Source organism: Zonotrichia albicollis, chromosome 5, assembly GCF_047830755.1.
Source record: "Zonotrichia albicollis isolate bZonAlb1 chromosome 5, bZonAlb1.hap1, whole genome shotgun sequence".
In the NCBI taxonomy this organism is placed as follows: Eukaryota; Metazoa; Chordata; class Aves; order Passeriformes; family Passerellidae; genus Zonotrichia; species Zonotrichia albicollis.
Window position 1 is genome coordinate 33,642,684 of NC_133823.1, and position 23,712 is coordinate 33,666,395.

Here is a 23,712-nt window from a genome sequence, read left to right on the forward strand (position 1 = left end):
CTTTTAGAGATTGTGCTGTTTCAGAGGTTGTTTACAGCACACCTAAGAAATAAAATGCCTTATTAGATAAAATTTTGTTGTAGTCTGTTTTGATTCTGTAATTTTCTTCTCCCACAGAAACAAAATTAATAGTATATTTCTACCAATGTCTTTTATTTTCTGTGAGGTGATAAATGCCTATTGATTCATTGAGAAGTGAAATGCATCCTTCACTAGAGAAACTCTTTAGATACCTGTGGATCTGTTATGTGAATTCTTTCCATGTTTAACTGAATGTAGTTCCAGAAACTCCAGTGATCTCTGATGATTAAAGTAATTCTTTTCAAAAGCAGCAATGTTTCTGTGCACTTAAGCTTTTTATTGTGTAAAGAGAACTACAACTAGGGAGGCGTGTGCATCTGTAAGTTTAGGAGCTTGATTTTGTAACTAATAATTTCTTAATACTTAACAGCTGTCCTTGAAAAGTCAGGATCTCTCTAGTTGAGACTTCATTTGCTGAAAGATGAAAAAAGGAAGGATTTTTCCCATTGAAATCAAAAGTGACATGTCTCCATGTTTGGTGATAGGAACTATATTATTGTAGTTGTAAAAGGGGCTAGTGATCAGGTAGGGAAACTTCCAGTTAAGGAAATACTTGGACTGGTTGTAGGGAGTGAATAGTCTCACTTAGGGGTGCAGCTGGGGAAATGGACAATTGCAAATTAAATCCATTGTTGATAAATCTGATTTAGAAGTATTGGAAAGTGTGGAGGGTATTGGAAGTACTCACATTGCTTGTTCCTAAATAATCTCTGACCTCTCAGGAAAAAAGACCTGTGTTGTCTGCACTAGTTTTGTTTCGGTTTTTTAATCTCTCTCTTTTCTTATATTTTTTTTTCTCTATGCGTCATATATTTCAAGGAAGAAGCCCACTGAAAAAGGACTGGGGCTGAAGCTTGTGCTTGACAGTCTGCTTTTCTATTTTTTATTATTTGTATCTGTATGTATTAAGCTGTATTACCTTTTGTATCCTGTCTCTCTTAATTCTGAAGGGTAGCTATCAGTGAAGATTTCATTTGCACAAGGATGCTGTTAAGCAGTTCTGTAAAAGACAGTGTGAAAACTAATGAAATAAACTCTTTTTGCAGATGCAAGTACTGGCACTATGATGACAACCTGCTCACCTCCAGCGTTGTCATTGTCTTCCACAACGAAGGGTGGTCCACGCTCATGAGGACAGTGCACAGTGTCATCAAGAGAACACCAAGAAAATACTTGGCAGAAATTGTTCTGATTGATGATTTTAGCAACAAAGGTACGTTTGGAATATTAACGCACTCTTTGTAGAAAAGGAATTTTTTTTATTTTCCTGAAATAGTTTTCTTTTGATTTATTACCTGCCATGGTTTGAGTTGACTATGGGAGAAAAGATTGCTTCTTCACAGTCCTTTGAGTTCTCTACCACAGTTTTGGGTGCTCTGCAGAAGAAAGCTGGGATAGCTAATGTCTCTCTTAGCTCTTGTGAAAACAAGTAGTTTGAAGAGTATCAGAGTGGTTAAGCCTGTTAGGAGTAACAGACTTCCTTTATTGCATAAGGTAATACAGATGTCTCTTTTTTTAACTATGATAAAAACCCACCTAGGCTATCAAATTATCCAGATTAATTTTCAGTATCTTCTTCATTTCTAACATCCTTTTTTAATTAAACATCAGATTAAACTGCTTATTGTTTCTTATTGAGGGAAGAAAGCTTTTAAGAATTTGAATATGTTTTAATTTCTTCCTTTCTTTGAGTCCTGCCAACAGAAGTCCAGAGATTTTCTTCTTCCTTTGTAATTTACATTCTAATCTTGGTTTATTGTCAGGATGCATGTACTTGTACTTGTATTATAAATGTAAGCATATACTGTTGTGGTTTTTTTTTCTTTCATGGTGGTATTGTCAGCATTAATGCAATACAAGACTCAATACAGAGAGGAAATGAAAGTGATCTCCTAGAGATAGAAGTTGATTGAGACAGGGAAAACAGACTGTTTTTCAACTTTAAACAAATTTTAAAATAGTGCATCAAAGCTGCTCTTTCTGAGCAGCTAAGATTTTGTTGCAGCATGGTTCTTGAAGAGATATTGACAGAGAAAAAGAGGAGACACATAAATAAAAATATGATTTTGACTGTGTGGGATAACAGTCTCTTCCAGACAATGTTGGTGATGGCTGTGAGCAAAGGCAAGTTTGGTCAGTGGCAGAGGATTCCCTCATCTTTGCTTTCACATGGGTTATGTGGTAGCATGACAAACAGATGACTGCTCTGAAACTCTCCTTTTTATTAAATGATCTGGGCTTCTTCCATTTCCAGAACTGTTTTCTATGGGTGTATTCACTACAAATTTTAAAAATTATCTCATCACATTGCTGAGGTAGCCTTTTTTGAGTACAAGCCACTATTAAAAATAGTTATTGTGTGTTATTTTTTGCATCATTCCTATACATAGGTAGGTATCATTTTGTTTGTTTTCACAGGAGAGGGCAAGTTACCAGTATTATAAACTTGACTACATTTGGCTTAGTCAAATAAAGATACTGAGTGCTAAATTATAGTGTTCTGTATCCTTTAACAGCTGTTGAGAATTTGGCTTACACATACACACATGCTATAAACCAAAAATATCTTCTCTCCTAAGGGATATAATTTTAATAACTCAGTCAGCAGACATATGCTGTGTTTTAGCTTTTCAGCTGGGATCATAGCTTTCCTTCAGAGCTGTTCAAGGACTGACTTAGCTGTATAAAGTAACTGTGACACTGATTGTGTCTAGAATAATTACCAGATTTTTTGCTAATGATAGGTCTCAATATTTGGGTTTCACATGACTTGTAGCTGACTCTGTGCTGTGTATATGTTGTTCATGGATTGAGTTTGTCTGGCATAGAGCTTGTACTATTTTCCCAATATATGACATTTGTTAAACAAAAGCAGTATTTTTAAAGATTTTTTTTCCTAGTACAGAACTTTTTTGCTTTCTGCTCATAAATGAATGGTTAGCAGACACAGCTAGCCTGCACCTAAGATCCAGCAGACCCTTGACTCTACATTTCTCACACTGCAATTTCCCAGATAACTTTCTTAAATCAGAAAATTCAATAAAGAAAGTTCAAGGTGCAGTTTTCTCAGGTATGGGTGGCTGGTAAGACAAGCATGGACTGGAATTACTCTGAACACCTCACTGTGATTGCACTAGTTCACCATAATAATTCTTCAAATTGCTTTAGGCTATTACTTGGTGAATATAATTAACTTAATTTCATTAGTTCAGTTTATGTTCTAGATGAAAAATGGCCAAGAGAGCAGAATCTTGCTCTACTTCTTTCTCCTTAGAGAGAAGGACGAACTAGTATGGGCTGCAACGCGTGCCAAGCTGCCTGAAGAGTTCTCCAGTCGTTAGGAGAGCTGCAAAATACAAACACTCGATCACAGCAGAGCTTCTGGTAGCTTTTTGCTTTTTCAGCCAGAAGAAAAGTCATGCTGACAGCACAGAGACAGGGTTTTCTTCTTCCCCACCTGCTTTCAGGCTGCACTTCTTGTCAGCCTTTCCACCCAGCAGACCACCTTTTGCTCTTGGAGCCACACGTGCTGGGCTGGCTGGATGTTTGCTCATGTCAGAGTGGCTATCCTTATTTCTTATTTTTTATTTCCTTATTTCTTATTTCCTTATATCTTATTTCTTATTTCCTCTCAAGTGACATGAAATTAAAATGGAGCACAGCATTGCAAACACTTCTAAAGGTTGGCTCCTAAAAATCCCTGCCTGTCCTTCCTTATGAGAAATCCTGTTTTATCAGAAGGGAGTTACAGCTGCAGAGAAGCTTATTTATGTTGTGTCTTACAGGGAGGAAAAGTTGCAATGCTTGGAAAACGTCCTTTTCGTTATAATTCTTAGTATAAAGTCGGCTGGGAGCAGTACTTTTGCTGAATGACACTCTCTCCTTTATCTCTCCTGCAAACAGCAGGGTTTCACTGTGGAGAACTGTGCAGAGATATGTGCTGATTTCCACTCGGGTGTTTCTTTCTTTGTCAGAGCACAAAGAGAGCAGTAACAAGAAGATTGCCAAGCTAATTGAATGATTCTGTCTCCATTTTCTATGGAGACCTCTGTATTAATTCATGTTAGAGTCCAAGAAATGTTGCAGCAATTTCTACCACAGTGTCAATGAGGCCAAGCTGTTTCACAGGGGAGGTTTTTCCCCCAATTTTTCTTCTGTTCTCAATAGAAGCAGTTTATTCTTCTGTGAATGCCATCTGTGTGAAGGAAACAGCTGTTCTGGAAGGGCAGTGAGAATTCATAAAACTGTATTTTCTAAAGCTTCCTACAATTACAGTTGTGTGTATCGGTCTCCAGCACTTGTTATGTATTTGGGCTCAGCTTGCTTGTTTTCTGAAGCACAGAGCCAATATCTCAGCTGGAACTGCTTTTGTAGCCCATGCACCTGTAAAGGGTGGCTGTCAGGTAAAAAATACCAGTGCTCCTAGTAGCATTTAAAGGCTTTGTCTAGCTTTTGTGTTTCCTTATATGTTCTTTATTGTTCCCTGTGTTTCCGACTGATGCAGCATCCTGTGAGATAACCAAAGGGGAAGTAATGGGCATAGGCAGGCAGCAGCATTTTTGTTAAGCTGTGTAGTGGTGCTTGCCACTACACAGGTTAACAGAAAGTTAAAGTGAAGCAGCAATCAGTGCTTGTGTTGGAGCTGGGAGCCCACCTTAGCAGCATTACAGCCCAGGGCTCTCACAGGCAGGAGGCAGCTGCTCTAGGGAGCACCTCTGATACCATTATTCTGGTTCTCAGACTGCTGTCCATGAGTTGAGGGGGAACAAAAACTACTTTCCTCCTCCCCCTTTGTAATTTGCAGTGCCTAAGATCCTTTGGAGAAACCATGTGCTTTTAAAAGACGCTGATTCATGCTTTAATCATGCACTTAGACATGAGAGAGGAACTCAAACAGGGGAAGGCCAGATTGATTATAATATTTTGAAAGGTAAAATATACATTTTTGAACAAAAATCAGATTGCTGTAAGGCTGTTGACAGATGTCATAAATACACATTCTAGGTGAACAGAATTTAATGCTGGCCAAACAATATTTTTGACTGTAAAAGTATCAGGATTTTTTACACTACTGTCATGCAGGCTTTGTAGTATGGGAAGGAGGAAAAATTCAGCTTTCCTGTGGGAAACAGCACTTGCTGCTAACCCTGGCATGGTTTCAGATAATGGACTGCAAAGTCCTGAGACTTGTACTGTAGAAAAGCTTTACACAATCAATATGACAGGTTTTTACAGCTCCCCGTGAGCCTTACATAGTTGAACATTTGATAAGTAAAACATTTGGCTTCATAGGCAGAAGAGCTGGAAATAACTTCAGGTTTTAAATCTTTAAAACATTCCTGACAGTCCTTCTGTAACACATACTTGGAATTTGCAGCATAAATAATGGTGTGGTATAAAGATTCTCTTAGTACCACTTCAGTATGACCTCAAAACCCTGTTGATTTTATCCTATAAAAATTTATATCACAGCTATCAAATAATATATTCTCTATTTATTACATGGCATGTTCTTCTATACAGCACATGTGATAAAATTTTTCTTTCTCTGGTTTGACATTTGTGTAACCTTGAAGTTTTTCTAATGCACAAGGATTTACAAAAGAAATTTTAAATGTGTGTGGGAAAGGAGAATACATTAAACTTGATTGAGAAAACTTTTTCTTTTGTAAAGATGGAGAGGAAGGATAATAAGAGTATTAAAAGATAGTGATTTCTTTGGTAGAATTGCTGAATTTTCAATATTGGAAACTTCGTTTCCAAGAAACACCATTTCCTTTTCAACTACATGTTGCTTTTTTTCAAACTATTTTTTTTAATACTGCTGACAAGAATACAAAACCTACTGAAACATGAGTTGTGGAAGTCCCCAGACTTCATCATTTTCATTCAGGTTGCAAGAAGTGTTTCTGCTGAAGTAACCTGTTGGCATGTTGCTGCTGAAAGGGACATCCTCCTCTGCATGTCTCCCCCATCCTGTTGGATCAGCGCTATGCCTTAGGATTTTAGCCTTTATATTTTTCAAATCCTGTACTGCGTCAGTGCATAACTCTAAACTCCATATGAAGTGTTAGTTAATTGTCTTCACTTTTGGTCGGACAAAACAATCCCTCTGGCCCTGAGATTCAAGGGGGCCCCAAAAAGTATAAACCAAAGTGAACTGGTGGGGAGCAAACTGGGGGAATATGACTTCATCACCTGCAGCTGTAATTGGAGCATTAACCCGTGATCTGTGAATGGACCAAACCTATATCTGGCTGAAAAACGTGTGACCATCATCCACCTTGGGTGTGGCCTCTCTTGGAGGCTTGGGCTGCCCAAGATGTCTGTATTGAAGGCCTTTCATAAATGCCAACTCTGTTCTCTAAGTCCTGCCTAGCCTCTGTTCTAGGCAGCCACTCCCAGGCACCAAGCACAGGGATAGTGGCAATCAGCCCCTCAGAGCTGGTGCAAAGCAAACCAGTGCATGGGTGCCTCAGCTGTAGATTTGGTGGCTTATTTTGGTTCCCTACTGAGAGAAACTCAAGGTGTAGGCAATTCTTTTGAGCCTTTGAGTACAAAAATAGATTTTAACAAACACCAGCAGCTAAATCAGCGCAGCCACAAACAGCAGGCACCTGATTACCAGCCTTTCTGCCTTCATTAGCTTTCTCAGCAGAATCATCTGGGCAAAAATGCTATGCAACATTAGGATCCTTTTCTCAAACAGTGTGGCAGGAATGTGGTTTCCAGGGAGGTTTGGCCCAGACAAATACAAATCTGCAAATACAAATCTGAAACCATTTAAGCATAGCTCATCTTGATTCTTGTGTGGTTACTCATCCTTTTACTGATGGAAGTCCCTTTGGCTAAAAGTTTGTGGTCTCCTCAGTATGATGCACTTCTGGCCCTCCAATTATTCTCATTAATCTCATTAGAAGATTGTCGTAAAACCTCCACAAGAGGGAACAGGTCTAGATGAAGGAGGGCAATAATTTGAACATGGTGAGACTCTGCCTCAGGTTTCCAGATTATTAATAGACTGGCAGAAAACTTTGTGAGGGTGAAAGTGAGTGAAGCGAAATGTTTGCCTGAAAAGTGGTGCCTTCAGCTGTACGTGTGACATCATCTGATGAGGAAAGATGTGTGCTGAAGCATGGACACTTCTCTGGCTGCTTGGAGTACAGATGAAAAGCTGAAAGCCACTCTGTGATCTGTACAAGTGACTGTGAGTTGTCCACCCAGCTCCCTGTGGGGTGGCCAACCCCTTCAGCTGCCATTTCTTCAGATGTGCCAGACACAAACCTGTGCCATGAGGTCAGTGGTCTTGATCTCCTCAGTTTTAGTGTTTGTGAGTAGGTGATTAAAGATTCTTGTGTCTGTAGATATTTTTGGCTTATATTAAGAGAACAACACTCTTTACTATTAAACCTCCCCAATTTTTTTTCTTTGTTATCTGATAGCACACTTACAAGAGAGGCTGGATGACTACATAAAGCAGTGGAATGGCCTTGTAAAGGTATTTCGAAATGAGAGGAGAGAAGGTTTGATCCAAGCTAGAAGCATTGGAGCCCAGAAGGCTAAACTTGGACAGGTAGGAGCCAATTGACTCACAAGTCTGTCCTTTTTTTCTTTTTTGGGCGGAAAGGTTGTGGTGGCTTCAATAGACATGTGGAAATTATTGATATTGTTTTAAGAAGAGATTCATTTCACTCATCTAATCCTAATTTTCTTGTTTATAATATGAATGTATCTCAATGTAAGGAAGCTTAATTAAGTAACAATGTTGTATACAGAAATATAAGTTACTTCATTTTTTTTTCTTTCGTAGGTTTTGGTTTACCTTGATGCCCATTGTGAGGTGGGAATTAATTGGTATGCACCACTTATAGCTCCTATATCTAAGGACAGGTAATGTTCTCCTGTTACTTCCAGTGTCTGGCCTTTTAGAAAGTAAAAGTCACAGTAATAATCTTCATTTTTCGAACTACAGTCGATATGTTTTATATCTATATCAAACTACATCAGTATTTTCCATGTGATGATTATATTATCTCCCAGCATAAAAGATACATAATGAGGAAGGAATATAGTCAGAGAAATTAATCTCTAGGCAGTTTAATTTAATAGGCATACTGAATATTTTGTCTAGTGCAGATTATATGTAACTCTTGTCTTTTACAATGATCTGAGGCACTGATATTGAAATGTTCTAGCTGAATAAGGAGCATGATTGGACAAAATAACAAAAAAGTATGGCTTCTGGTAGAGAAAAAGTAGCAATAAATGTTTTGATTTAATGGGAGTTTAAAGCCCCCGTGATCTCAAGAGTTTATGACTTTCTCATCTTTGGTCTTGATGTATGGTCTTATTTGTTTCCTCTGAAGTGCTTTGGAGCATTGTCTGCAGCAGAGCGAGGCCAGGCTCGAGCTGTCTGTGCCCCTGACCCAGGCACTGCTGGGAGCCTGTGCGGGGTGCCAGAGGAGAGACATCCCCAGGGCTTTCCTTTCCTTCCTTTCCTTCCTTTCCTTCCTTTCCTTCCTTTCCTTCCTTTCCTTCCTTTCCTTCCTTTCCTTCCTTTCCTTCCTTTCCTTCCTTTCCTTCCTTTCCTTCCTTTCCTTCCTTTCCTTCCTTTCCTTCCTTTCCTTCCTTTCCTTCCTTTCCTTCCTTTCCTTCCTTTCCTTCCTTTCCTTCCTTTCCTTCCTTCCAGCTGTTGAAGTGCTGTTTGTACACATACAAACACAATACACAGCTGTTGCTGTGTGCTACTGCACTCTTGGCTTGCGTGGTCAGTGCTATGTGTGTTTAGGAAACCAGGCACAGGATTAAACTCTTTAATCCCATAAAATTGCTCCTTAATCCTAAAAACTATTTGTTAACCTGCCATGCTACCAGAATTCTCTTGCAGAATTTGGGTTTGTGTGTTTTAAAGGCTGTAACTAAAACAAGATAGGATACTAGGGAGAAGATGGAAATGCTTGTGTGCTCCCACCGAGTGTGTATTGCTGTTTCACACAACAAAGACTGGTGAAAAGGGGGGGTTTAGAGGCATCCTCCAGCACTGCCCACCAAGGGGAAGGCTGCAGGATGATGACCAGAGGTGCTGCGACCACAGTGCCAGCAGACAGTGCTTGGCAGCCTCCTTCCATGCCCTGGTACCCAGGGTGCAGCCTGCTGCTGCTTCTGCCTCAAAGAACAGCAAGGTGTTAACATGTCTCTTCCCCCCTGCCTTTTCTATCTCTTGGAGCTTCTTTTAAAAAGGTGGAAGTGCTCCAGCCTGGGTCACTGGGAAACTAATTTGAAATATGTGGGGAGAAAAACCACATAATGTCTTTTCCTTGGTGAATATTGTGTGTGATAGATCGCAGTGAGGAGGGTATTGCAAATCAAACAGGAAGAATTTTACTGAAAACTGCTTCTAGGAGAGCACTAGTAATGTTTTTTTAGCCTTAGAATTTGGTGGGTTTTCAGGGCATTTAAATAGGACAGTATAATGAAAATGTGTGTTAACACTAGTAAAAGCTAAGTGTTTATCTTACTTGTTGACAGCTAAGATGTGATATGAATAGAAATTACAGGAAATAACAATACTGTGAGAACCCTGGCCCCATGAGGGCTCCTCCATTGCCTCCAGCAGTGCTTTATTAGAAGACTGGTATCAAGAAGTCCACATAAAGGAAAATGTACTGATAAACCAATTGATATATTAGCACCTCAGACCTAACTTTTCTGTTTTCAGAACATCTTTAAAGAATGTAAAGAAAAGACCATTTCTTTTGTCTTCTAATGAGGCCTAATTTTTTTATAGTATGTTTACAAGTGAATTTTTATATGCAGTGTTCTATAAACTTAATTAAAGGTATAAATTTCAGATTAGACAGATTACTCTTCTGAAATTGTATTTTGCTCTTTCTTTCCCTTCTATAAATGTTTCAGAACTACATGTACTGTACCTCTAATAGATTACATAGATGGGAATGATTATTCCATTGAGCCACAACAAGGTGGGGATGAAGATGGTTTTGCCAGAGGGGCCTGGGACTGGAGTTTGCTATGGAAACGAATTCCGTTAAGCCACAAGGAAAAGTCCAAACGAAAGCATAAAACTGAGCCTTATCGGTAAAGAGAGCTGTTTACCTACTGTGAATCCTAAGGAATGATTGTCTAAACCCTGTCCTTTTTCCCTCCCCCTGTCTGCCCACGAACCTCGGCGGGCACCCGCAGAACCACATGCACGGTGCCGCTCATAGATGTCATAGATGGCAACTCTTTTAAGATTGTGCCTCAAGGGGGTGGTGACGAAGATGGGTTTGCTAGAGGAGCGTGGGATTGGAGTATGCTATGGAAGAGGGTTCCCTTGACCAAGAGAGAGAAGGAAAGCAGAAAGACAAAAACTGAACCGTATCGGTAATCACTAAATCACTTACCCGTTTCTTTTTTTTTTCTGAAGTCAATATTGATCCACTAAAACTTGCATGTACTTCTAGCCTGAGCACTTTCACGTTTCTAACCACACTAGCTGCTTTGTTTAGTCAGACCTGTTTGCCACAACTCACTATTCACTCAAAATATCTTTGCTACCTTCTGTTGCCTCTCTGTTCCTGCTCTTGTGTGGTTAATAGGGTGCACATTAGAATTTCTGGGTTCTGTTTGGCAAAATATTGTATAATTGTATATTTCCCTTTGTTGCTAGGGAAAACTTTAATAAGCTGTGATATTTTTTTCAAGCACTGTTGGAAACAGCAGTGCTTGTTTAACAATTTGGTTTGAAATAATGAGCATGCTGGAAGTATTTCTGATAGATGGTAATGCATAAAATCTATAGCCTGCTGTCATGGCCTGATGCATGCATACAGCTGGAGGATTATGCATGTGTATCAAAAAAAAATCCCTTTTGTCATATATCTGCCACTTGCTTCACAATGGATCACATCTGACAAAGAAGCATACTGTTTAAGAATCTTGGCTAGATATTTCCTAAGAATTTTAATTTAATACACATAACATTAAAAAAAAAAAAAAAGAAGAAAGATAAAAACAGCACCTTTTATTGTGGGAAAACTCCAATAATTTTCATGGAATTTCTGCCTTTTTATTATGCTTTGTAGTGGGGGTTTGTTTTCTTCCCAAAAAAAAACACTGCCTAGAAACCCTAGCTTAGAAACTATGGTTTCTGGATGGCTTTGCGATACTGGGAGACTGTGGTTCTGCTGGTTTTTTATTACTTTCCCCTTCACACTTAACTAATCGTGTTACTACATTTGAAAGCAATCTTCACATCTTCAGAATCTAATGTCTTCTCTTGCTTCTATATATGATTTAAACACTGTAAGAGCTGATGTTGGTAGTTCCCTATCCCCACCCATGATTGTTCTTTGCTAAAATGGCAACACATGCAAGCAAAGTTATGAAGCTTTGATCTGTTTTGTGTATAGTTTAAATAATACCATTTTCTGATGAGGCTGTCCACATTGGAACTTTAATATTCACTTAGAGGGGGATAAACTATTTCAAACATTGCTGTAGTGTTCTGTGTTTGCCATCCAAACAGGTCTTAAAATCGTTTAAACTGTTCCCAGAAACACAGAACACATGTTCTCAGAATGTTTTAAAAGATGACTTTATTTTTAATAATACCTTCAGATTTACAGTGCTTCCTTTAAAAAGAGACATGTCCTGCATCTGTTTGTCTCTAGGCTGTGTGCCTTTTCTTGCAGCAATACCAAGGCAAGTAAGACCAAGTAAAAGTCTTGCTGAAACTATAGCCAGGATTGCTTAGCTTAAAAAGAAAACAAAAAGATCCTCAACTGCTTAAAGCAGCGAGGCAATGTTTTTGTAACGTGAGAATTGCCCCAAGACTGAATCCTTCTTTCGGTAACAGTGCTTGCCTCTTTGTATCCTATGAAGTAAACTGCTGAGCTTACCTGGCTTTTACTGTGTTCTTTAACACACTTGGCAGCATCTTGGAGGCCAAGCCTGAAACTGCAGTGTCTGAGGCTTCTCCACTTGCCAAGTCTTTATGGTGCTGAGGAAAACCAAAAGTGCAGGAAAGCTGTGGTGCTGTGCTGTGCAAAGTGCTTTCCCCTTCTGTGTCTTCTGGCTGCTTAACCCCAGGAGGCAAAAACAGTGTTGGGGGAAAATACTGCAGGCAGCAAGTAGAAAGGGACATGTAGCAGTACTTTGGCATGTGATCACCTAATTTAGACAGCAACTAAACTGATAATTAATTATGCTGAGAGTCAGCACACACACCCAAGCAAAGCAAAGCAAGGAATGAATTCGCTGCTTCCCATGGGCAGGCAGGTGCTCAGCCATCTCCAGGAGAGCAGGGCCCCATCACATGCAATGGGGAACTTGGGAAGACAAACACCATCACTCCAAACATTCCTCCTTCTTCCTCCAATTTTCATATGTTGAGCATAATGCCACATGGTCCAGAATATCCCTGGGTCAGTTTGGGTCACCTGTCCTGGCTGTGTCCCCTCCCCAGCATGGCAGGATGAAAACCAGAAAAGGCCTTGGCTCTGTGCAAGCCCTGCCCAGCAATGACAGAAACCTCTCCCCATTATCAGCCCTGTGTTCAGCACAAACCCAAAACACAGCCCATGCCAGCCACTGGGAAGAAAATTAACTCTACCCCAGCCAAAACCAGCACAAGCTGTAATCCAGACCACAGCATCTTTTTTGACACATTAAAACTTGCTAATTGAATCATGGCATATGGGAAGGGATTTACAAAGTCATTAAAAGGAAAAGGGTAACAGCAAAAAGACTAAACCAAAGAGGAAACCTTGTACTACTTTATCTAGGCCCTCTTCAAAATTTTACTGAGTATAGTGTAAAGTGTCTCCTAATAGGACAAAAGGAGCTAGAAGATCAGAAAGCTGGAAAAACTCTGTTACTTGTTTAATAGACAGTGGGTTTCAATGTGGCAGCTCTTCAGAACATAAACCTGTTTGCAGTTGCATATTATCTCAAAAACTAGAAAAAATTTTCAGAGAGAAACATCACACTGATTCTCATCTTGTTTTTTATTTTAATAGAAAGATGTTGACTGCCTGAGTGGAAAATTCAGACCAAGATTTTCTATCATCAGATTCATTAATTAAATAAATTACTTGTAGAAGAAAACCCGCAACATAATAAGAAACTGTGACCTCCCTAAAAATTATATAGATGCCACTTCAGAAAATTGCTGCAAGCTGATGACAAAGCTTTATGACTTTTCAGTGTATTGCCATTTACCTGATCTTTAGTACCTGTTAGCTGAATTGCTTTCCTCCCTAAAACTTTCTCTGAGTGCTAGTGTATCCTTTTGGCAGAAGGAGTTACACTGTCTTCCTCTTCGCAGGTCCCCTGCCATGGCTGGTGGATTGTTTGCCATCGAACGAGACTTCTTCTTTGAGCTGGGTCTCTATGACCCAGGGCTTCAAATCTGGGGTGGTGAAAATTTTGAAATTTCTTACAAGGTAACACCAATATTTGAAAACTAATTCAATTAAATAGATTTTCTTTTCTGTAAATACTTCTGTTTGGAGTTTAGACAGACCTACCTCTTCCTCACAAAGCCCAGGTTTTGATGTGAGGGGATGTGACAGAGATGTGTCTCCTCAGTGTTTCCTTGTGGACTTTGGGACAGAAGTGTTCAGAGAGGTGGCTTTGTGCTGAAACTCAAATGATGCATAATCTAGATTTTGTAAACAGTTTGGGATTGCACCCCTAACTGCACAAATATCCAATATAAAACCAGACTGGCAAATTTTACGGGAGGAAACTGAATGTTCTCATAGTGAGTACAGAAAAAAATTTCCAATGAAAGCAATATTAGAGAACAAGTGGTCCTCATTGTCCTCAGCTTATGCATGTGCATTGGAGAGTATATAATGGTGCAACAAAAAGTAATCTGCTTCCCCCCTGCCATTTTTGTGAGTGAAAAATTATTTCATATGCTTTTCAGCATTTCAAGAACTTCTTCATAAGAGAAGTCTTCATAATTGAAATACTAACTGCATCATTCATAATCACAGGGAGGATTTTGCTTTCATTCCCAGGCATGTGCATGCTGTTCAGTTTGCAGGGAACACAAGATGATCATCATTAGCTTCTTGTAGCTTCAGTGTTGTAATGACACAAGTGCAGGCAGCAGGAATCAGGCCCAATTAACAGACCAGAGTGAAGATGTCTTACAGCCTCAGCAGCAATCTGTGAAATCGTAGCTGAATTTTACAAAAAGTACATTCGAGCTCCCCTAGTTACTCTTGCTCTGAGTTCTTTACTCTTAATAACAGTGGAAAGCTCTTTGTGAGTTAGAGGAAAGCCCTGAGTGCACTTGCTCAGCTGTAAATCCATATGCAAAGGGTATTTATTGAAGGTTATGCACACAGGCTTGTTATCCATGTAATTCTTCATCTAGCTTAGATCAAAATCATGGCTGAAATTACTTACAGTAGTTCTGTGATTGAAATGCTCATTATGTAGACACCTCCAAAGTGGTTTCATGTAGATCACAACCAATCTTCAGAAGAACTAAACATTTATCAGTCTTGCATGCTCACTCCTAGAGAGCAAATAAAACTAATATCCTTGCATACCTGAGGGGGTTTTTGATGAAACTTAGGAAAATTAATATCATGATGCAATGAAGAAAGATATTCTGCCCATCTTTCCTGATACTGGTAAATTGTGTGTTTAATCTCGAATTTAGACTAATTTGAAACATTCACAAGGTTAGCTTGAATTAGAATTTGGTGCTACAATTAAACTTCTCCAAACTAGGAGCAACTAAATTCTGATTTAAGTATATTTTCTTTTCCCCATTAAGGGATTATCCAAAGATATGTGGGAGTGAGAGAATTTCAGAATGGAATTTTTTTATTTTCAAATAGTTCAAATATTTTTTTATTTTCTGCTACTATAGTCAAAGATCTGTTTCTGCTTGAAGCAATGGGTTACCTAACACATCCTTATCTCCTACTAATATTTATTAAGAAAAACTTAAATGTGAATGGGCATCTAACCAAAACCCATCTTAATGATGAAACGTGAATTACTTCAATAAAATCAAAATATCAATAATTCTGTCGTAATTAAAATTACCCAGTTCCTGATTTTGGGCACTCATTCATTACCGTTGTTCTGAAATAGTGATGGAAGGAGATGCCCAACTTTTTAAAAAGCTTTTTTAAAAATTGCTTTAGTTGAGTAACTTTCTGGCTGAGTTGAAAGTGTACTCAGTATACCTCTCATTTCAACGACCTGTTTTCTTTATGCTTACATCTGGAGCAAAAAGTATGTAAATATATGATAGTATAGTAAGAAATGTAGCTGACGTTTCTTCCATAATTTATTGTCTGTTTGTCTGTCTTAAATTCCTGTGTATATATATTGATAATACCTTTGTTTTACCTTGCAGATCTGGCAGTGTGGGGGAAAGCTGCTCTTTGTCCCCTGCTCTCGTGTTGGACACATCTATCGTCTGCAGGGCTGGCAAGGAAATCCACCCCCTGTCTACGTTGGCTCTTCTCCTACACTAAAGGTACAGTTCTGAAGCAACCTGGAAGGTGGTTTTTGATTTCAGATAAGAACAGTTTTAGATACATGTGTTTAAATCACCAGTAACAGCTTAGAGAGCACTTCATCCAAAGCAATTTAGTATCTTAATCTCAGATGGTCATCCCCACAGGAGAGAAATCTTTGTGTTAATCCCACTGTTACTAAGAGTAGAGAATCCTAGAACTCATTTTCTTGCTGTAAAGCCTTGCCCCACTATCTCTGAGGTACAAAAGCACTTACTGTTACTTAATGTCAGCACCTCCAGCCTTTGCTGCACTGTGCCCAAGTATGTATGAACAACTCTGCATATTCCTGGAGATGAAGATCATGGGCTTGAAATCCCCTTTTATCTTGATAAAGATGGGTATGATCCTAGGCCAAGTTAGTGAATTCTGGAATCTAGCATCTCTCAGACTTTTGTGTCTGCATTTTTTAATGAAGAAGCAGTAAATGACACCTGGGAAGATGGTATGCTCTGCCCTACATCATGAGGCTTTGCAGCTCCACAGGTACGCTGCAGATTGTAGAAGTGTTATTCAAGCCCTGAAATTAAAATTAGACATCAATTCCAGAAAGCAAATGAGCCAGCTCTGTATCAGAAGAGAGAATTTGAATCAAGAAAAACTGTTGATATCAGTTTCCATCTACCAGCAGGAAGAGAGACAACCCTCCTATTAAGTTTTCCTATTGCCCAGTTTAGGCTTTCTCTTGGGCTCTGTTCTGCCATCAGTAAATCCCACTCCCAAAGACCCAGCTCTTTGTAATCAATTCCAATCCCAGAACAATCTTCCTAGACAATGAGTACCTGTGGGGTTATAGAGTATGGCTTGAGCCAACCTAACAGTTCGTTCCAAAGGCAATGTCCCAGCCTAGCTGAATGGTAACAACTATCCTGGCATACACAGCCCCCAGAAACGTCCAGCATTTTTGGGGGCTCTGGGGGTGTGTATGCCAGGGTAGTTGTTACCACTAATGTGAGTTGATGAACATTTTGGTGAAACAAGGACTGGGACCAGTACAGGGGAGCCAGGGGGACATATCTGGGGTTAGAGACAGAGGAATGGGCAACAGGATAGCAAATGATAGGTCTATTGCTCAGTGCAGGCAAGATGCTAGTTTGCCTTGTCTCAAGTAATAAAAATCATTTCAGTGTTCTTAAAAGATGATCAAAAATATTTGTTGAATATCTTAACACCTTACATGAGTCTGCTGGCCTGCTTACTGAATATAAAAAGCACTGCTGAGTGTCTTAAATATTAAGTTCCATCTCTGTACAAGGCAGGATGTAGAAATAGCTTTTCCCCCTCTTCAGGCACCCTTCTGTCCTCATAGTAAATGTCCTTTTTTTATAGCTTTGTTCAGTTTATGCCAGATGTGGGTTAAAGTCTCAATAATTTGTGCCTTCAGTCAAATCTTTTAAGACTGTTTTAACATAGGTAATTAACACTAGAAGAATTTAACAAAGTGAGGCATCTAGAATGTGTGCAGGTTGTATAGATATAGTAGTCATCAAAAAGAATAAGAAAGATGTGAGGGAAAGGCTTGTTACCAAGTAAGCTATCCAATTTTCCCCCTTCTCCAAGTAGCTGACCCATTTAAGACTGAATTTTTTCCCTGTTAGAGGACCAATGCATATCATTCTCTTCATTAAAAATTGTAGAAGGTGAATAGAAACCATTAATTGCAGTTCCGACAGAGGCAAATAAATGCAACATTTTATTGCACCCATAACTGAAAAGTCTTTATTTTCAAATAAATAATCTCTAATCTTAGAAAAAGACTTTGCACTCTCATTAAGCAGCCCAATTTAATTTGCTGGCTTCAGTCCTAAACTATCCCTTGAAAATAATATTCATGTGTCTTGTATAGTGTGCTGATAGTGACAGATTATTAGTGCTATATAATAATACTGTGCTGGTCACTTTCTAAGAGGATAAATCCTTAAATGTCTGTTATTAACAAGGAGTTGCTTCTGGCCTGTTTGTATGTGCTTTGAGGTCACAGCAGTGTCTTTATTCCTCACAGAACTATGTCAGGGTTGTAGAGGTGTGGTGGGATGAATACAAGGATTACTTCTATGCCAGCCGGCCGGAGACAAAGGCGCTGCCCTACGGAGATATATCTGAGCTGAAGAAATTCCGTGAAGATCACAACTGCAAGAGTTTCAAGTGGTTTATGGAAGAAATAGCATATGATATAACTTCATATTACCCCCTACCACCCAAAAACGTGGACTGGGGAGAGGTAGGTACACCTATGTATTTTAGGAGCTTTTTTTAAAAAACTGTGAATTCAAAAGGAAGCAATTGTGACTTGCCATGTGAACAGGCTATTTGATTACTTCTGCACTAAGCTATATGATACTAACCAGAGAGCTATAAAGATGTAACCCAGAAAAAAAATTATATCTACTTTTGCAGGTGTGATTTTTTAATTAGTTCCACAGATCCTTGAAGGATAATTTATGTCTAGCCCTGTCCAAAGCACTTTTTTCTATAATTACAATTTAAGCTTTTTCAAAAGGAAAACATTTGAGTCCTGCATATAGTAGTATTGGTGAAGATTAATAGGTGAAAATATCTTTTGTGTGAAAACCTAGAGAACAGATCATTAAATACAGGTGGAATTCATTCTGCCTGTGTTTGCTAGGCTGGAATGTACTCACACATTTACAGCCTCAACTAGTTCCTTACCTGCATGTAATGATTTCATATGATTCTGTCACCCTCGTTTCCAACATCAGTGTATACAATTCTAACTTCACTAAATTAAGGATGTGGTTGCAAATGCAGCACTCTCAAGTGGTTGACAGAGGAAGTTGGCATATCACAGGTGAGTGCAGGACCCCTCACTGAACTCTGCCTGTCTCATTCTGGCATTTAGCCCACACCTTGGCTAGCACATATTGCAGGTCTCCTGCCTGCTTTCAGATTTTTCCCCCTCTGCAATTGATTACTTTTTTGCCCTGTCTCTCCTATTTATTTCACTTTTGCAGATTGTTGAGGGAAATTAAGAAGATCATCTTACTAGCTGAGGAGAACTCCTGTGTCCCCCCAAATTTAGCAACCTTCTTCCCCAAGATATGATGAATATGATACATGGGTTTGCAACTTCAAAAGCACATTAGGAAATACAGATCTCTGCTGTCTCCTATCACCAAGCAAGTGTCGCCTCTAATTTCTTAATGCTAGAATTAGTGATACAGAGCACGTGTGTGGTGAAAGGGGGTACAAATAATCTTTTGTCTGACAGACCAGATGAACAATGCCACCTTGATTTCTTACCTAAAAGCTAGCACAAAGCATCAGCTACCATATGAGCCTTAGACCTCCTCAGGTGTCTACGTAAAGAGCTTGGAAGGTACACTAAATATTGCTGTTCACCAAGGTGAAAGCATCAGAAAAGTGTAAAATAATACTGGTGACCTTGCAGGAAATCATCCCTGATAAAAGCAAGTTAGTCTGGTGAAGCAACATGAAAATTCTGAGTTCAGAGACTTCTCTGAAGTTTTCTTCAACTCTTCTTCACAGGCTGCTAGTTATCCTCCATCTGAAAAGTCCTGTCCCTCCTCCCCCATTTGTAACACCACACTGATTGCATTTCCACACTCTGGGGTATGAAAGTATGGGTTCATCTTCCCTAGCACTCCTGGAAGAGTCTAAGCTTAGTCCTTCAGACTTTTTATACCATTACAAAGAGGAAGGAGGCTCTGGCAAAGAAAATAGGTCTGGAAAAAACGTTATTTGTGTCATAAAGTCTTTGTAAGGCTGCTTGTTGGCCCTTCTGAGAAGGGAGTGAGACAATCAGCAGTTGAGATGTGCTTTATGACAGGACTTCTGTTCTTTATCCCTGTGCCTGTCCCTCGTCAATTTTATTTCTTTTTTTTTCCTGTGTAATTGCTGCTGCAGAAGGTCCATCTGAGCAGCTGGGTCAGTGGGCTGTGTCTGGCTGTGGGTAATTGCTGCTGTGCATAACTCCTCTGCATCCTGTTTCTCTTCATCCAAGAGTGAGAGCAACTTACCCGAGCTCCTGAACTTATTTATGAAGACCTGGGAGATGGAACATGCTCTGATAGGAGAGTGCATAAATTAAAATACTTGGCAGTCCTATATTTAGGAATACTAAATATAGGAAATTTACTAATTTGGAATTGAGCTTTGCAACTCTGGCTTTATCAGCATACTGTGGGTCGTAGAAGAGCCTGCAAATTAGCATGGGTAGGTTGAAGCTCCATCTCCCAGAACAGTTAACATCAGTACTTAAATTTCATACACAGGTTTGTCTAATCTCTCTGTCAGATACCTGTTTCTGGTTTGAGAGATAAGTGAGAATTTTCTGAACTCCTTAGTATTTATTTTTCCCTGGAGACTAACTCTGAGTGCAAAACCTCTTTTCCAGATTAGAGGCTTTGAAACCTCTTACTGCATCGACAGCATGGGGCACACCAATGGTGGCTTTGTTGAGCTTGGGCCGTGCCACAGAATGGGAGGAAATCAGGTAAGGAGCTTGGAGGCAAGTCTGAAGGAGAAGTGCTTGCTGTGGATTGATAACAGGCTGGTTTTCTGTTAAGCCTGTACATCAAGTCACCTAGGTGCCAGTTACAGAGGTGGGAATTAGGGCTTTCTGTAAGCATACTGGCATTGCTAAAGTACAGCAGTCTGAAAATACCATTTCAAACATAAATGGTATGAAATTGAAGGCAAATTCATAATCCATTCTTCAGGGAAAGTGGTACATGAAGAAGCACCAGTATCACTGCTTCAGCTCTTAGCATTGCTCCTGATTCACCACTTACCTTTATTTAATAATTAATCCTTCAGGAAAAAAACCTTTACTGCACCTCAAGTATGTAAAGAAGTTGTTTCGGTCCAAGCTAAAACACTTTTGTGCAGTAACTCATCTTCCACCACATTAGAGAAGAAAATGAGCAGAAATTTATCTCTGCTTCATTTACAAATTAATTGACAGAACATAATTACTATTAGATGATAGCAATCAAAGCTTTTATTGTGTTTGACCTGTATCTTCACAAATCTGCCCACACTACCACACAGACATGCTGTTCTGTCTTAATATCTTCTTTTCTGGTTGGAAATTTTTTCAGAATTTAAAGTCCTTATTTAAGCCCATGTTAAACTTAAACCAGGCACTTTTTTGTGGCAATCATAAAATTGCATTTAGGATGATTTTTTTAGAAATCCTATATGGATTAGCTCTTAGTAGCCGCTGGAAATGTCTGTTTTATTCTGATATTTAATGAAAAGGTTCCCTAAACTACTTTTTCTTCATATGCCGCCCAAAAACCCTGTAGCAATTATTCTGTAAGAAGTAGCTAGGATAATCTCTTTGTATCTGGATGAATTAGATTGATTTCCTCCATGGGTAAAATGCCAAAATTTTAGTGTCTTCACATGAAATTACTGTCCAGGATCAAGGACTTGCTACCAGACTTTTATAAAGATAATGGGCTGTTTGGCCATCAAATCATACAAAGGTCTGTAATTAAACACTTTTAGAAGTCTCCTTAATATGAATCCCTTTCAATTTTTGTCTTTCTAGTTAAGTTCTTGGCCTTTTAAGTCCTACAGGAAAGTTAACTATGACATTTAGTATTATGATAGTAAAAGTGTGTTATGCAAAATAGAGAACCCTCCTGAAAGACAGGTGTGATAAAACCAGAAAATGTTTTGAATGTTGTAATTTCATTGTATTTGCAGTGTTTATAGAATGCTCATTGAGTCAACTGTTGTGAAAATGGCTTTTTCTTTTGTTAGCTTTTCCGAATCAATGAAGCCAATCAGCTCATGCAGTACGATCAGTGCTTAACTAAAGGACCAGATGGATCCAAAATTATGATTACACACTGTAATCAGAATGAATTCAAGGAGTGGCAATTCTTCAAGGTATGCAACAGATATATGGGAGAAAATACACTTTTAGATTTCATTTCAGTGGGTTTTTTTCAGCTTTAAAATTTGTTTTATGCGTATCTGAAATTAAAGATCTGTAACAGGGTTAACTGAATTGAGTAAATTTTTAATGGCACATTCGCAGAAATACACACATGCTAGAGAAACTTCCTCTAGTGAAAGATCCTTTTATTTAGTGAATCTAGTTGCAGTTTTCTGTAGCAAAATCTTTAAGGAAAACTCCATGAGGCTACATTTGTTGCCACAGAGATATTAGGAGTTAGCACATGTCTCAGAGGAAGCAAACAGTATGTCCACTCCTAGTGACAGGCTTTATAAAAGCTTTTAGTGCCATCACTCTCTCTGCTTGTATCCTCTGTTTCAAGAAAGTCTCTGCTGGAGTGCATTTAGAAGCTAGGGTCAGTGTTAGGTCTCATTTTGGGCAGTCTAAATGAAGTGTTTCTCTGTTTAAAGACAAGATATTTTTAAGCCTGCATAGAAGCAGGTAAATGTAAGATTACTCTGCCTTTTCATGTTGTCTTTGTCTTGTTCAGTATTTCACTTCCTGTTCATTAGGCATTCTCTAGTAACAATAACATGCTCTGTTCTTAATCCTGGGTGTGGTGCTGTTATAATGCTGTTGCAAAATCTATAAATTTTTAATAAGGACTTGGAATGTTGGCTGATGTACATGTGAGGGCTGCTACAGTCTATTTAGTCATTACATCTGTAAGTTCTCTATTCATGTAAGTTTTGTTAGTGTTACTTTAAAAAATGCCTACGTTTCTATTTCTGTTTGTGTCTTAAGAAAATGAGACTGAATTATCCTTGGATATAGCCACATATATCTTGGTTCTACATCTACAAAACTATTCCATGTAAAATTTTCTTCAGCTTTTATATCTAGCATATTGCATATTTATTAATTCATTACCTGGTTATTTGGATTCTTTATTGTTTGTCTGAAAGATGCACAGTTGAGTGCAGTGAAATCTATTTGTTATCCTTTAAGCTACTCCACATTTTCTGGTGTTTGCACAGAGCTAGGAAATATCAGGTACCATAATGCCATTTCCATCCAGCTCAGCTTCCTTGTGCTGGATAGACAGACAAATTTCTTTAAACCTGGAATGTAAAAATCAGTAAGCAGTGGCAGGTAAGGGCCAACCTCAGCTTTAATATTTCAGGAGAATAATATGTAGCAGTTTTTAACTCTCCAGCCATTCTAGTTTGTCCCAGCATGTTACTTGGCTTCTCTCTAAGAATTTCATTTATGCAAGATCCATTTCCTCTGCACTAGCCCTGGTTGTGTAATTGTTTGCTTATTACCACAAGTTATAAGGAAGCCCAGTAAGCACAGTCTGGGCTGTAGAACAAAACACTGACTGGCTTCTAGAAGGAAGAAAGGGGAGGGTGAGAATGAAAGGACCACCAAGGGTGTGCAACCAAATACCATGAACTGGGCACACTGCTGTGCAGTGCAGAGGGTATAACTGTTTCTTCTAATGCTGAAGGTGTGAGGAATGAGACACTTGTGGACTGCTGAAAAATGTTGTGGCCTTCTGTAAATTAAGGCTGCAAGGAGATTTTATCTGGTTGGTCTGTTGGCTGTCTCTGAAACAAGCAGTGTGCCAGTTTGGTGAGTGTAACACGTGCTGCTTGAGCACTGAGCGCTAGCAGGGATCGAGAACAGGGCTGGCGGTGGTGTGCCCGTTGCTTTTGTGTAGACATCCATTTTTCTCTCCAGCTAGATGACCCCTGTATCTGGTCACACAGCAGGAGCCAGGTATTGATCTGTGGCTGCACACACATGTGTGGGGTGATGGAGAGGGTCCCCATGCCAGGGGTATGTGTGTGTGTGCACAGGGCAGGGCTGCAGAGCCCCCGCAGTGCCATGGGCTTGCTGCTGCTCCCTTTGCTCCCTACTGGATGCAGCCAGTCAGAGCCAGGGCTGCCTCTGGCACAGGGGGTCAGCAAGCAGGAGAGGAGCCGCTGACCAAAGGCAGGGGACTGGAGCATGGCAGCATGGTGGGTGTGGAAGGAGACAGATGTGCCAGAGTCAGCCTGCACGTGCCTGGTGCAATAGGTTTGTGCTTCCTTGGGCAGCCTCCTGCTGCTCTGGAAGCCAGACTTAACTCTCATACTCTTTACTCTTCCTTCTGCCAGCCAAACAGGGAGCCAAGTTAATACC

General features: G+C 39.4%; 1 protein-coding gene across 4 annotated transcripts in view; it reads left to right on the forward strand.

The window, feature by feature from the left end:
• GALNT7 (polypeptide N-acetylgalactosaminyltransferase 7) overlaps positions 1-23,712 on the forward strand; it is an 88,876-nt gene that overhangs the window by 62,957 nt on the left and 2,207 nt on the right. For 3 of the 4 annotated variants that reach the window (XM_074541293.1, XM_014264843.3, XM_074541292.1), the window contains 9 exons: positions 1,128-1,294; positions 7,524-7,654; positions 7,892-7,971; positions 9,997-10,179; positions 13,412-13,529; positions 15,473-15,595; positions 17,638-17,856; positions 20,011-20,109; positions 21,387-21,515. In XM_074541293.1, the coding sequence (XP_074397394.1) occupies positions 1,128-1,294; positions 7,524-7,654; positions 7,892-7,971; positions 9,997-10,179; positions 13,412-13,529; positions 15,473-15,595; positions 17,638-17,856; positions 20,011-20,109; positions 21,387-21,515 (1,249 nt within the window). Of the gene's footprint in view, positions 1-1,127; positions 1,295-7,523; positions 7,655-7,891; positions 7,972-9,996; positions 10,180-10,284; positions 10,468-13,411; positions 13,530-15,472; positions 15,596-17,637; positions 17,857-20,010; positions 20,110-21,386; positions 21,516-23,712 lie in introns of all 4 variants that reach the window. The other variant, XM_005483803.4, reaches the window with a different exon arrangement.